Raw genomic sequence first — 14540 nt, forward strand, 5'->3', positions numbered from 1 at the left:
GTACTTTCACACCGCTCAGGTGCAGTGGACCCTCTCTGGTCGTGTACGTCACTTCCGTTAGTGTGCGTCTGCGGGGCTACTGTACTGTCTGCCTGAAACGGAGGACTTCCAAGCTAGGCAGGCGACTAACCGCATTAAACCTACGAAGGGGCGTCTTTTTTTGTAATCTTGCCTGATTTGTGAAAATATACATAGTCGTATTTAAACTACGTGTGCATCAGTTTGCGGCTCGGTGGACTTTACTCGGTGGACTGCTTCATACGCTTCAGTAAACCACTGCAGCAGCAACTGAGCAAGCACGCCGCCGCCGCCGCCGCCGCTGTTGTTGTGAGAGAAGAAAACAAGCTCGGCGAGCAGTCCGCTAAGCTGTGTGATCATTGACAGAGTTCAGTACACACGAGCTTCGAGTGATAGCTAGTGGAAGCTGTGTGCAGCGTAGCTCCGAGACTCCACGACGAGCGACTACTTGGATTATATATAAATATATATTCTATTTTTCTTTTGCCAGGGAAGTCGAGGTAAGGATACCCGGAGTAATGAGAACTAGCGCAAGTAGCTAGCTGACATGCTAACTAGCTGCTAGCTTGAGAGATGTTTTGGCTAGCTGCCTTGTTTGGTCGTAATGCGGTCGTGGTCAGTGTCCTCACTGCTGTCTGACGCGCAACTTGGCCCAGCTGTCCTCCTGCTATAACGTTAAATGTCGTTGTTACTTGGTGACTCTTAAAGTACGTATAAAAAGCCAACGACCTATCTTGGACTTGAAGGTAACGTTTGTTGACTTTGTCTCAGTTAGCTAGCTACCACACTTGAAGGATGTGAACGTGTTAACCGCACAGCAATGTTTACGTTAGGGAGCTTATGTTCGAGCTGGGTACAGTAGGTAATTTTTAAGAGACATGAAATAAATATAATTATTTAACTGTGTACATATACATGTATTGTTATAATATATATACCCTTTGCCTGTTGATGTTTATTCGAGAGTTGCTACATGTAAACTAGACGCTATCCGTGATGTTTTCGTTGTAGCCACACGACATGTTTGTAAACACGAACTGCTGCACAGTATACAAAAACAAAGTTGTTTGTCTTATTTATTATCTCAAAGAGCTTTTATCTAGTGTTCAGGTCGTTCAAGCTACACCCGAGTACCCGTGGATGGCCATAAAAAAGTCTGAAGTCGAGGGAAGCCTTATCTGCTTTTATCTTTGTAAACAAAGCAGTTCAAACAGTCTTCGTGACTGTATGCACTGTAATATTCAACCCCATCATTTTCACCGAAATACTGTGAAATTCTGGTAAACCTATTATCTAACATAAGCTGTTGATTCAGGGCTGACCCTGGATCACCAAGGCCTCTTCTCAAACATTCATCAAGAGCTGGGAGAGGATATTGCATTTGTCAGTGCAGAGCATTGCAGGATTTTTTATTTATTTTTATATTATTATTATTATTATTTATTATTTTTTACTAATCGTTAGATCAGGGAATTCGTCCCCTGATATATATTTTTTTTCTTGGCATAACTAGAAAACCAGGGTCTAGTAACAGTATTTGGATGGAACGTGAAAACACAATGAACGTTAGCATCAGGAGCTTTGCATCAGAGGATGGAAGTGCCTGAATTTCTCATTACGGCGACGTGCAGATTTCAGCAGTTTTCTTTGTTGCGGAGTTGTGTTTCAAGGCAACAGAGCGTTACAGGAGGTGAAGAACTGTTTTTAAGATAGACATCAGTGTGTGTTGTTAAGCAAAATCAGTTTCGATTTATGTCTTCATGTCAGTGAGAGAAACCTCAGCTGTTTTGTTCACTACTTTTAAGAGGCAGTGCAAGCTTTAAAATCAACTCAAAAAATATTAATTTGCCGTAATATGATTTTGATACTTATTTTTAAGGGAGTGAAAATTCCTACATTGATATACAAACAAAAGTGATTCGCATGGATGACATAGCGGTTTTCAGGGGCACGGTTTGGTTAATTTTATGGAAAATGGAAAAATGAAGACACCATTGTTTATTAACCTTTCCAGTAATGTATTTCACAAACTACTTGGTAACTTATTGTTAAGACACCGCAGAATCGTGCTCTGCTTTATGTGCTGCAGGCAGTGTTGAGAGTATTGTCCTCAAGGGAGCTGGAGCGTGCTGTTTTATGTGTTAACACCATCTCTAGTTAATTCCAATAACCTTTTCTTACTTGTGTTTTGTTTAAAAAAAAGTTTTCATGTCGGCGCATATCAGGCGTAACATATATCCATCAATAAAAGGCCAATATTGTACTTGTATTTACATGTTAAGGCAGTACTGCAGTGATTGTTTTTTTGTTTTTTCTTTAACAATACATCTTTGTTCTTTTTTCCAGGTATTTTTATCTGAGCCACAGTTCAGTTTGACCAATAAGAACAGTTTGCACAATTTCCACCAGCTTGTCTGCAGCCCCCTTCCTACCCAGACAGTCTTCTGCCCCAGCATGAATGAAGTCAGTGTTGTGAGAGAGGGATGGCTCCACAAGAGAGGTAAGGGGCCCTTTGTGTTCACCGTCCATCATCTGAGTCTATATTAAAGTTCTAGTTCATGTCAGAATCTAAGTTTTGAGTATTAGATACTCCCCATCGGTTTGAATGGCCACTGCAAAGTTTGTAGTCCTTTCATAGACAGAGGAAAGCAACAGTGGCTTAATTCAGTTACAATATATTTCCAGTCTAATAATATTGTGGTTTAGAGGAGCATATTTGTCCATGGGAAAGATAAACACACACAAAGAGGTAGTCAAACATTAATACTAAGTATTCATAAGTCTCTCAAAAATCCTGACTTCTCTGTTTACAGGTGAATACATCAAAACATGGCGTCCTCGTTACTTCATCTTAAAGAGCGATGGCTCCTTCATTGGCTACAAAGAGAAGCCTGAAGTGTCCAGTGACCACAGCCTCCCACCTCTCAACAACTTCTCTGTCGCAGGTCAGCTTTCCCTTCAGGCAAATTTCAATAAGTGCCTATAAAACTCAGGTTTTAATGTTTTGTTTAGAGTCCCCTCAGTTTTTCAGCGCTTGCTTATGTCTGTACTTTGTAGAATGTCAGCTGATGAAGACGGAGCGCCCCAAGCCCAATACGTTTGTCATCCGGTGCCTGCAGTGGACCACGGTTATCGAGCGGACCTTCCATGTAGAAAGCAATGAGGAGAGGTAAAGGACTCATGTTTGCTGTCTCTGTGGAAGAAGTAGCCTTAGTGAAATAGAAGAAAAACATGTAGAGAGTTGCTTGTAGTGGGCTGAGGCCAGTAAATCTGAAAATTCAATTTACACGTGAAAACAGCTTCTTTCCACACTTCAGGATGTTTCTGAAAAAGTTGTCTGTCTACACTTAAACACCAGAAAAACAAACAAAAAACGAGTTCGGAGTGGGATATAGAGCAACTCTGTTGAGTCCCAGTCTAGGAAAGTTCTGCTCTGCTGCCTCTTTTCTTACCATTATCATTACAGTACCGTGTTTCAGTGTCGAGCCAAACTCACTTTTTAATAGCTCTCAACTGCATGTTTCTAGTTGTTTTGATGAGCTAATGTTTTTGTGCTGCTCCTCTGAAACGACAGTCAAATTAAGTGTCACATGATTCACAGTATAAATATAAACACAGGGAGTTTTGTAATCAGACACATCAACTTTTGAAAGCCTTTGTGGGCATGTAAAACACTTGCTTAGATCGAAGGCCAAAGTGTCAAACTTGAAAAGGAAATAAAGTTTTTAGATGAAGCCTGTGTTTGTGATACAAAAATTGAGTCTTTCTTAGAGGAAAAAAAATCTGTTTGAAAGTTCATTTTACTCAAAATATTTCTGTGATGAAATCAGTTTTAGTGTTTTGTTAGCTGAAACCAGTTTAAATAATCAGCTCACTGGGTTTTTCGTTATAGGAAGTGAGCACAGAAAGACACACGGGGAGAACTATGAATAAGGATAAATGGTTCGTTGCTCACAACATTCAGTAAAAGCCATTTAGTTTGTGACAGGAGGAACAACCATTATGCTCCAAATAGAATTCATTGCCAGATTATACTTGAGTATTCACCTCTAACCCAAGCAATCATCACAGAGTTTTGTTTACATCGGTTTTGCCAAGCACCAAATCCCAAAGCCTGAGCTGAATAGTACACAGATTATCCCTTACCTTCTAAACTTAGCTTGGTAGACTACTGTTTTTCATTAAGATGTATTTTTTTTGTCTGAATTTAAAAAGAAGTCTGTAAACCATGTCGCCTCCAATTACAGTTCATATCTCAAAGCTAATTTTATTCTAGTTCGTATTTTACTAGAATGTTGTGAGTAGTTCAGACACGGCTGTGGCTAGATTTGATCAAGGCAACGTGTGTTTTCTTCCGAGTCAGGGAGGAATGGATGCGATCGATTCAGGCTGTAGCAAATAGCCTGAAGAGTCAGCAGCAGGATGAGGAACCCATGGAGATCAAATTTGGCTCGCCAAGTGACAGCAGCGGCACAGAGGAGATGGAGATTGCCGTGTCCAAATCCCGCACAAAAGTGGTCAGTATTTGCTCAAGCATTGCCTGGCAGCTGAGTGTTTGTCCAGCTAAGCTCATCTTTATTGAGCAAGTTGTTCAAACTTTAATCCTCTTTCTCACAGCTTTATTTTTTTTTTTGGTGAAGCAACCTTTAAGTGAGTGGAGGACAGCATGTTTGTATGTATTTTGTCCAGTGCTGTAACGCTACAGATTATTTCGAGATGTATTTGGTTTTACAGAGTTTGTCTAGTGACCTACGTGTTATCCAGTGTAAAAACAAACTACACTCACTTGCCAGTTCATTGCTTGCTTTCTTCTATTTTATTAAACAGCCTTGCACTAAATCTTGTCTTCATGAAGGTTATGGTTATTTGGTTATTTGTTTAAAATAACTGAGAGAGCTGTTGATTCAACGTTTTTTTCCTTTATAGTACTACTGAATTGTAATATGTTGTACCTAATAAGTTCTTTAGTGTTTAATTCAATCTAGTTTAACAGCACCACAAACTACATCCTCCAAAATGATCTTAAAGTTGAATTATCACCTTTCTGACGCTTTTTCAGCATCAACTCAACATTATGAGGGAAGATTTAGTGCTGGACTGTTATATTAGAATTAATTTATTGTCACTAGTGTACCTAATGAACTGTCTAATGAGCGTATGTGAAGGTGGAGCATATAAAGCTGTTCACTGTTCAAGTAGACATTTGTGGTTCTTCAAAGTAGTTTAAATTCAAAACGGTGTTTTTGTACTTTTATGATCCTACCCTTATTTGAATAATGACTCTGCTGCTTTACATTGTATGTGATATTATTCAAATAGTGATCACTCTCTCCCTGTCCTACACACCTAAAAAGCTGCAGGACACTTTTGTCATTCGTTTCTGTTCAGACAGATTTTGGCTCAGTTTGCTTGCTGTGGTTTCTCAAGTGGTAATTAAAAAGGCTTTCTAATTTGATTAGATCTATTTATAAGTACTTCATGCCATGACATGTTACGTGTGTCCTGCATTAGTACTTGAAATACATGTTGGGATATATTGGTTGTGGTTCACAAAATATTTGCAGTGGAAGTTGAACAATGGGGAACCATCAAAATGCTGTTCTCGTACCTTCCTAAGATTATTAGATGTTTATGTTGCATATTAACACAATTTAAATTCGGATCAGGTGATGTCAGTTTGATATTAAAGCACCCGAGGCAGTGTTCATCACAGCTCATCTTTGACTGTTGTTCCCACAGACCATGAGTGATTTTGACTACCTGAAGCTGCTGGGCAAAGGCACATTTGGTAAAGTGATCCTGGTGAAGGAGAAGGCCACGGGGATGTACTATGCCATGAAAATCCTCCGCAAAGAAGTCATCATTGCTAAAGTTCGTGCCACCACATCACAGTAAAACCTTTAAGCTGTGTTGCAGCAGTGTTTCTCATTTCATGTACTAAGTGTGTATGTGTATGTCTTTAGGATGAGGTGGCACACACAGTTACAGAAAGCAGAGTACTCCAAAATACGCGGCATCCCTTTCTGACGGTTGGTTACCAGTACTTTTATTGTTGCCTCAGTGTGATTCATGCAAAATTATGAGACCATTTACTCTGCATAATTCAGCCGCTAATTCTTTTTCTTTCTTTTTTTTTACAGACACTAAAGTACGCATTTCAAACGCATGACCGGCTATGCTTTGTGATGGAATACGCAAATGGAGGAGAAGTAAGTGTTTCCCTTTCTCATGTTTTGCAGTTGGGCTGTTTTATTAATATCTGTGTGTGACCTTTTGAAAAATTGGGTTGAAACAAATGGTTAGGATGAGTCCATTTAAGTCCATTTGAGAATATATATATATATATATTTTTATATTTTATATATATTATTATATTTTAAAAGCAATCAAATCAGAGCGAGTTATCGGCTGAAATTTGGATCTGGTGGTGTGTCCAAATGCTGCGGAACGAATGGAAACAGACATACACACGGAAATACTTAAAGTCCCACAAACACACAAAATTACCATGGAGACCAGCTACGACCAAAGAAATGTATTCAAATCCAAAAATGAGATGAAATCATGAATCAGAAAAGAATAATAGTATTGTCCCTAATTCCTGTTTACATTTTGAATTCTCTTGCAGCTCTTCTTTCATTTGTCCCGGGACAGGGTATTCAAAGAAGACAGGGCTCGATTCTATGGTGCAGAAATAGTGTCAGCACTGGAGTATCTACACTCACGCAATGTAGTTTACAGGGACTTAAAGGTAAGATATGTAATTTACTGTTACTAGGCAGGAGAGAAGGATTTTTTTTTTTTTTTTTTTTTATTGTGGGGATTGGTCACGAGACATTTGGTCATTATGTATTTTAAAAATATATTCTCTTTTATCACTATTTATTCTGCTTTCTGCCTTTTATTAATAGTACTTAAACTCAGGTCATATCATGCTACTCCTACTGTGTATTATTGTTGTGTAAATGGTTGTTTGTCTTGCGAATCGGTAACAGTTTAGGAAATCAGTTGCAATACTAAGCCCTAGTCCTACTCTTCAGCTTGGGTCCATTACATCTTATTCCATCTTTAAGTTCTTTTCCCACCCTAGCTGACATCTGATTTGACTCTTGTTTGCATCTTGCCCCGAACAGCTGGAGAACCTCATGTTAGACAAGGATGGCCACATAAAGATAACAGACTTTGGGCTGTGTAAAGAGGGGATCACAGACGGCGCCACCATGAAAACCTTCTGTGGAACCCCGGAGTACTTGGCACCAGAGGTAAACCCACGCTGACTGTGGATATGAATATGCTTAGTGACCAGGATTATATAAATAAACAGACAGCCATGCTACAGGGCTGAATGATACTAGTTTTATGTTTTGTGTTTGAACATATTGGAGGAACTTTGGTGACTTCATTGTGAAAACCGGTAAAGGTTGCAGCCTAGCTGGAAGAGCTTGTTTTCAGATCGTTGCTTTGCCGTCTACAATAATAAAAAATACTGGCAGTAAGGAAATGTTAAATGACTGAAGCAAAGTTGACAGTCAACATGTTCTTAGCAGTGGAAATTTTTACCACAAATTGTATTCAAAGACTAAATGCAGACACTTATTAATATAGTAAGGATTTTTTTTTCCTCTGAACAGCACTGCGGTAAAACTGCTTACAGTTTAAAGAAAGCCCACTGACATAAGTAACAATAGAGATACAAACATGCCACCTGCTTCAGTTTCCTCCTTTAAAAAGCCAACATAAATCAGATTTATTTATTCAATTTGCATTTTTTTTTTATTTCATTAAACTTTTGTTTTTGGAAACTTCATACTTTTTATCTCCATGTTTTTGTGTCGGTTGACTTCTAAAGTCTTGTAGTAAATCATTTTGCACGTGTCAGTCTCTTTGATTAAGTTTATTTGGCTTTTTAGGCAGACTTTGGACCTCATGACTGGTGTTTCTCTCGCTCTCTCTCTCTCTCTGTCTCTCTCTCTCTGTCTCTCTCTCTCTCTGTCTCTCTCTCTCTGTATCTCTCTGTATCTCTATCTCTCTGTATCTCTTTCTCTCTGTATCTCTCTCTATTTATTCTTTTTATTTGCACCTGGTCAGGTGTTGGAGGACAATGACTATGGACGAGCAGTGGACTGGTGGGGACTGGGCGTAGTGATGTATGAGATGATGTGCGGCCGTTTGCCCTTCTACAACCAGGACCACGAGCGTCTGTTTGAGCTCATCCTCATGGAGGAGATCCGCTTCCCCAAGAACCTTGCTCCTGAGGCCAAGGCCCTGCTGGCAGGCCTGCTTAAAAAGGATCCCAAACAAAGGTAAGTGGTGTCTCTGCGACTCATTTTTATCTATTTTGGAAGGCCAAAGACAAATACATAAACATTTTTAAACATTTTATAAAAAGCACAACATGGCTTTAAAAAAAAAAAAAAAAGAAGTGAAGTTATTGCTTTAGGACATGTTTTGGACATTTAAAGAGCTCTGTATAGTAGTAATAATGCAATAAAATGTATTTTATTGTACTTGTGTGTAGTGAGAACAGTCGGTACACTGGTGACTTACTACAAATATGCACTGCCTGGCCAAAAAAAAAGTTGCTACCAAATAAAAGGTCACACACACTAATATTGTGTTAAATCAAAAGCTTAAATCAAAGCTAAAGGACCGCCTTTAGCTTTGAATACAGGACACATTTACTGTAGCATTGTTTGGATAAGCTTCTGCAATGTCACAAGATTTATTTCCATCCAGTGTTGCATTTATTTTTCACCAAGATCTTGTATTGATGATGGGAGAGTCTGACCACTGTACAAAGCCTTCTCCTGCACATCCCAAAGATTCTCAATGGGGTTAAGGTCTGGACTCTGTGGTGGACCATTCTTGTGTGTAAATGATGTCTCATGCTCCCTGAGCCACTCTTTACCAATCTGAGCCCCATGAATCCTGACATTGTCATCTTGGAATATGCCCGTGAACATCAGGGAAGAAAAAATCCATTGATGGAATAACCTGGTCATTCAGTATATTCAGGTAGTCAGCTGACCTCATTCTTTGGACACATAATGTTGCTGAACCTAGACCTGAGCAACTGCAGCCACCCCAGATCATAGCACTGCCCCCACAGGCTTGTACAGTAGACACTAGGCATGATGGGTGCATCACTTCATCTGCCTCTCTTCTTACCCTGATGCCCCCATCACTCTGGAACAGGGTAAATCTGGACTCATCAGACCACATGACCTTCTTCCATTGCTCCAGAGTCCAATCTTTATGCTCCCTAGCCAATTGAAGCCTTTTTCCCAGTTAGCCTCACTGATTCGTGGTTTTCTTAAGGCTACACAGCTGTTTTTCTTCAATTTGATTTCATTTCATTTTATGATGAAGTGATCTGCAGCCAATGATTTGACCCTTCTCAAACAGACTAACATCTTTTCCACAACCACAGGATGTTTCTTTCGACATGGTTGTTTAAGAAATGAGAAGCTACTCATTGCATCAGTTGGGGTTAAATAACTTGTTGACAGCTGAAAGATAATCACTCATGCAGTAATTATCCATCCGGAGGCTCGTACCTATTTGCTTAGTTAAATCCAGGTGGTGACTTAAATCCAGGCAGTGTATAACAGTCCTGCACTAAATTTCATTCTCCACGCTGTTCATTTGATGTTGAAACAGCTTCAGAAATGTTGTAATTTTACTGAAGGATCATTTTGGAAGATGTAGTTTGTAACGCTGTTAAACTGGATTGAATTAAACCCAAACTTTCTGGTGTCTCTGTTAGCCTAACCTGCTGTCTAAAACCAGGTTGTCAAAATAATAGTTACATAAGTTTAAAATAATTTGTTCTTTTAAAGAGATGCTGAATACCATAACCTACATGAAGCTAAGATTAAATGCACCAGTGTTACTGTAGAAGTCATCTGTTTTTACTAGTGTACCTAATGAACTGGCAATTGAGTGTATTCTTGATATTATACATTGATAGCTGGTACATACATGTTATAACGTGTGTCCTTAGCATAAATGAATAAATCTCCTGAAGGTGCAGCAGTACAGCTTCAGACAACACTGACTTCTTGGGATTTTTCTCCGTGGCTCTGTCACTGTGCTCGGGGCACCAAGTATTCAGCTATAAAAAAAAAAGTAACCATGTTATTTAAGGCCATGTTCCTTCTTGATTAGTTTTGGGTCAGGATAATGGCAGTGAACATGGACGTAATTGATTGTTGTTTATGTCCAGCCCCTGTGTTTGTGGTAATAGTGGAAAAACTGCTAATATTAGCACACTGAACACAGCCTGCATCCTTACTAACACATGTGTTTAGAAAGGAATAGTAGAAAGGAAATGAAGAGCTTGTTAAATATAAATCAGAACACTACAAGGGCTTGTTGTACATCCTTAACGGCTGTTTGAATGATTATGTTTAGCTACAGTGATAATGTTTTCTGTTGTTTACAGGCTGGGAGGCGGACCAGACGATGCCAAAGAAGTGATGACCCACAAGTTCTTCACCTCCATCAACTGGCAGGATGTCACTGACAAAAAGGTGAGGGACGGATGAAAAAATAAATTAAAACAAGTTGTTCTAAATGGAAAGTGACTGCTTACCTTCCTCTCCTCAGCTTATTCCACCCTTCAAGCCCCAAGTTACATCAGAGACAGACACGCGTTACTTTGATGACGAGTTCACAGCACAAACTATTACGATAACTCCTCCAGACAAGTGTAAGTAGATTGAAGCCAGTGAAGCCGTTTGTTTGTGAGTTCATTGTCTTTAAGGAACATAAAGCTTTTTTACATCTGTTTTCAACTTTGCAATGTTTTTTTTTTTGTCTCTCTCCATTTGTGTACACTCCAGATGACAGTTTAGATCCAGAGGACTCAGATCAGCGTACACACTTCCCTCAGTTCTCGTACTCTGCCAGCATACGGGAATGATCACTCAGACTCTTGAACAAGCAGGCAGGCTGACACACGATCACAAATCCCACATACACACTTGCACTGCTGGGGGAATTTGAACGACACAAACAAAAAGTGGCACAAGACACATCTTCATTCTGTCTTTAACGCACACACATACTGGTAAATCAGACAAGACACGGATCATAGAGTATGAAATGAACACACAGACCATGAATGACTGACCTCAGCAGGTTTGTGTGGATAGACCGGCAGCTTTGTCTCTGTACGTCCTCTCAGGGTTTGCCGTAAAGCTTCCCTGCAGGACCTCTGCTGCACTACACTGGGCACCACATCAAAGCCTTGACACTTTGAAAACCAGGTTATGCCAGCAAGTACCACCTCTTTACCAGCTGTACCCATGCTTCACACACACAATCGCACCAACCGACCCATGCATAGACTGCATATATATACATAAACATACTTGATAGAATTTTAGAAAGTATAATCAAAATTAGGAAAATTGAAAAGATTTGGGGAACATTACAAATTTTTATTTCATCACTTGTTACGGTTTTAAATGTAAAGCCATATTTCTGCATTTTTTGTGATTTTTTTTTTTTAAATGATTTTTTTTTTTTTTTAACAAGTGCTCTTTCTGGAACTTGCTGTTACAAATCAAGTGTGGGATTTTCCTACAGTGGGGGGACACGGGGAAGAATAGGAGGATGAGAAGGGTTGCCATTACTGTGTTTGCACTGCAGGCGAACGGACGAGTGGATGTGCGAATGTATCCGTGTGTAGAGTGCAAGCGAAAGTATGAACAACCATTTTGATTCTCAGCCATCCATTCGTGTCTGGTTTTTATGCATGTTTTTAAAACTCTGAACTATTGCTGGAATATTGACAAGAGAGGACACTACACAGCACACCCAGTGGGCTTTTTTCTTTTTTTTTTTTCCAAAGGGAACAAGCATGTAATTAATGACTGCTGTGATCGGCTTGCCATAAAATTGACAGGATTAGAAACTGGGATCTTGTGCATGGCTAACCTTTGCTTTAAATGCTGCATTAATTTAATTTGAAGTGATGCAGCAGTCAGCCTCTCAGAGGTCCAGGTTGGTACGTCCAGATTAACTGACTGACCAACTTGTTGCTGGTTGCAGGTTATACTTGTGCCAGTCGCACACTGTGTGGAAGACAGTAAGAATAGAAGGAAAGAGGAGACTTGAGACTATTCGACACTTTTTGATAACAGTTTTCCTCCGCAACCTGTTGTGGGAGACCAATGTGGATGAACACAGCAATCCGCTGTCCTTGGTCCAGTAATTCTCACTCCCTACCTGAACAGTTAGACACCAATCTTTTGTTCATTTTTTTTTTTTTTATCTGTAATATCAGTGTAAGTTTTTAAAATAAGCTTTTGAATGTCCCCATATTTAAAGAATGAAAGGATTCCAATTGTTGGTAAGAGGCCAAAAATTGACTGACTTAGCCGCGGTGGACGTTAAACACTTCATATGATTCCACAATTGATGTTGAGAGTGTTTGGTTTGTGTTTTCTTTAATGCTGTGTCTCGAAGCACTTAAATCTACGTAGTTGTATGTCTTGAGCAAAAGTCTGCAGGTTTACAATCCAGCTAAATGCCGCATGAGCTGTTTGACCAGCCTTCAGCCTGCAGAAAACATCACCTGAAATGAAAACCTGCAAACTTTGAGCCACGACGGCACATGGTTGAGAGAAGCCCTGGACAGCATGTTGAACAGTGCTCGTTTTTGGCGCAAGCATATTATATTCCATAATGCTGGAAGAGATGTCGGCTGTTTTCTGAGCTTTCTCTAAAGGAACATCAAACCGTTTTGTATGTCATTATTTTGTTTTTGTCTGTTGATTTTTTTCCCTTTTTGTCCATCTCTCAATTTTTTTTGAAGACACATTGTCTTGTTTAAGTATACATTATATAAAATATATATATTAAAAGTTTTTTTAAACTGCTTTCTTTTAAGTTCTTCATTTCGAGGAAATTCCATTTGAGGATTGCTTATTTCGCTAAGATGTTCACTTGTTTGACTTGGGACGGGCTTTTAATTTATGCTCTGCATTAGCACATCAGAAACTAAATGTATTAGTTTGCATTATTTAGAATCACGGTAGAACCGTCATTAAGGAAAACAATCATCAATTGATAACTTTTTTTAAAAATAAAGACAAACTGTCAAATTAACAGACCTGCCAAAATTTCTCAAAACATTAAAAAAATTGTCTAAATTATAATCTGTATACTTGAGAGTAATTTTTTCCAAACATTCTCTGCAGAGCAACGACTCTAAAATGATGTGTAAAGTTTTTGCCAAAAACTTAAATCATCATTCTCTTCGCTATCCCTCATGTCACCTTCTGACTTTCTTTATTTTAAGTTTGTGTGAGTGACAGAGCGACAGAGCAGAGTGCCTGGGAGATGTTTGAGTGAAAGTGGCGACATGAACACAGAAAAGAGGCTGTTTATTTGAGTCGGCATTGAGCGCGAGGAGCACCCCAGTTCCTGCAATGATGATACTGAATGGCTTTGATTTACAGTTCACAACTCCAGCACCTCTAGTCACTGGCTCAGGCACAGCCATCATACTCTAGCCTAGTGTCCTGCTTTGGAAACTGCAGGGCCGGATATCAGAACCATTGCACTGATGGACTCCACTGTGGATTTGCCTTCATTGCTACCATGGCCATAAGGGGGTGCTGCTGGACTTTTTTGATATTGGTTGTGAAGCCATACACTGAACCTCGCTGCTGGCCACGCTTTAAGCAATGCTTCACAGCTGAACATGCAAGTTAATACCCCTGACCTCTCCTGTAGGCATACACAGGCACAACAAGTGCCTCTGCATTATCCTGTAAATACCAAAAAGAAAAAAAAAAAAAGCTTGATGGTGAATGCAGCATTAGTAGAAAGGGGAGGCCTGCAGCTTTGTAGTGTTTGATTTGCAGCTTTACTATGGTTACCTTGCTTCTCTGTAAATTTGAATGTGATCAACAGTCAGGAATGTCACACCTGAGGCAGGTGTAACAGATTTTTTTTTTTTTGTTGCTTGTTGCTGTTAGTTGAGGCTCAGAGGGCAAGGAAAAAAAGCAATCTTTATGGGGAGGACATTGTCCTGGTAGACATTTCCAGTCCCCCTTTGCAACACTTTACAATGTAACGGGTGATACCTGCTACAGTATGGTAGCTTATAACATTTGCAACTACAATGTGCCAGTAAACATTTTTACTGAAAAAAAAAATGTGTGTGTGTTTTCTTTTACTTCACCTACCTTTATGCAATCCGTGGCCTCGATAATGTTTTAAGAAATAATAGAGCATTTCAAGATTTGTAATTTCTTAGCTGCTGTCCAAAAACATTTTTATTTTCCAGCAAAACTGCATTCCAGGGATGTTGTGCAAGTAGTTGGGTAAGCACACCAAAGTGTCACAGAAATGTAATTTAGCAGTTTATTGAGTACAAGATAATTTCTTGATAGGTGGCGGAGGGGGACTTTTGACACTTTATCTCAGTATAAGTTTTAGGAAGTTATTGGCTTTCCTATCTTATCTAAGTAGTATAGTAATTGATTGCATAACACTGTCAGATATCA

The 14540-nt window shown here is 39.3% G+C and overlaps 1 protein-coding gene across 2 annotated transcripts; it reads left to right on the forward strand.

The window, feature by feature from the left end:
• The first annotated feature begins 81 nt into the window (after nt 1-81).
• akt2 (v-akt murine thymoma viral oncogene homolog 2) lies at nt 82-14181 on the forward strand. 2 transcript variants are annotated; one of them, XM_084559315.1, is made up of 14 exons: nt 82-518; nt 2365-2518; nt 2832-2963; nt 3076-3187; nt 4382-4535; nt 5758-5889; nt 5982-6047; nt 6159-6227; nt 6647-6769; nt 7152-7280; nt 8107-8321; nt 10463-10550; nt 10627-10729; nt 10863-14181. In XM_084559315.1, the coding sequence occupies exons 2-14, from the start codon at nt 2473-2475 to the stop codon at nt 10940-10942; spliced, it is 1449 nt and encodes a 482-aa protein (XP_084415441.1). In that variant the 5' UTR covers nt 82-518; nt 2365-2472; the 3' UTR covers nt 10943-14181. The 2 variants fall into 2 exon arrangements, with proteins under 2 accessions (XP_084415441.1, XP_084415440.1); XM_084559314.1 differs by lacking the exon at nt 82-518 and having other exon boundaries at nt 1660-2518.
• The last annotated feature ends 359 nt before the right edge of the window (nt 14182-14540 follow it).

This window comes from Chelon labrosus (assembly GCF_963514085.1).
Source record: "Chelon labrosus genome assembly, chromosome: 13".
Taxonomy (NCBI): domain Eukaryota; kingdom Metazoa; phylum Chordata; class Actinopteri; order Mugiliformes; family Mugilidae; genus Chelon; species Chelon labrosus.

Coding starts and splice junctions, on each gene's coding strand:
- akt2 (XM_084559314.1), top strand. CDS start 2,227: ATGTCGGCGCATATCAGGCGTAACATATATCCATCAATAAAAGGCCAA. Junction 2,519..2,831: donor GGGATGGCTCCACAAGAGAG/GTAAGGGGCCCT, acceptor CTCTGTTTACAG/GTGAATACATCAAAACATGG. Junction 7,281..8,106: donor CGGAGTACTTGGCACCAGAG/GTAAACCCACGC, acceptor GCACCTGGTCAG/GTGTTGGAGGACAATGACTA.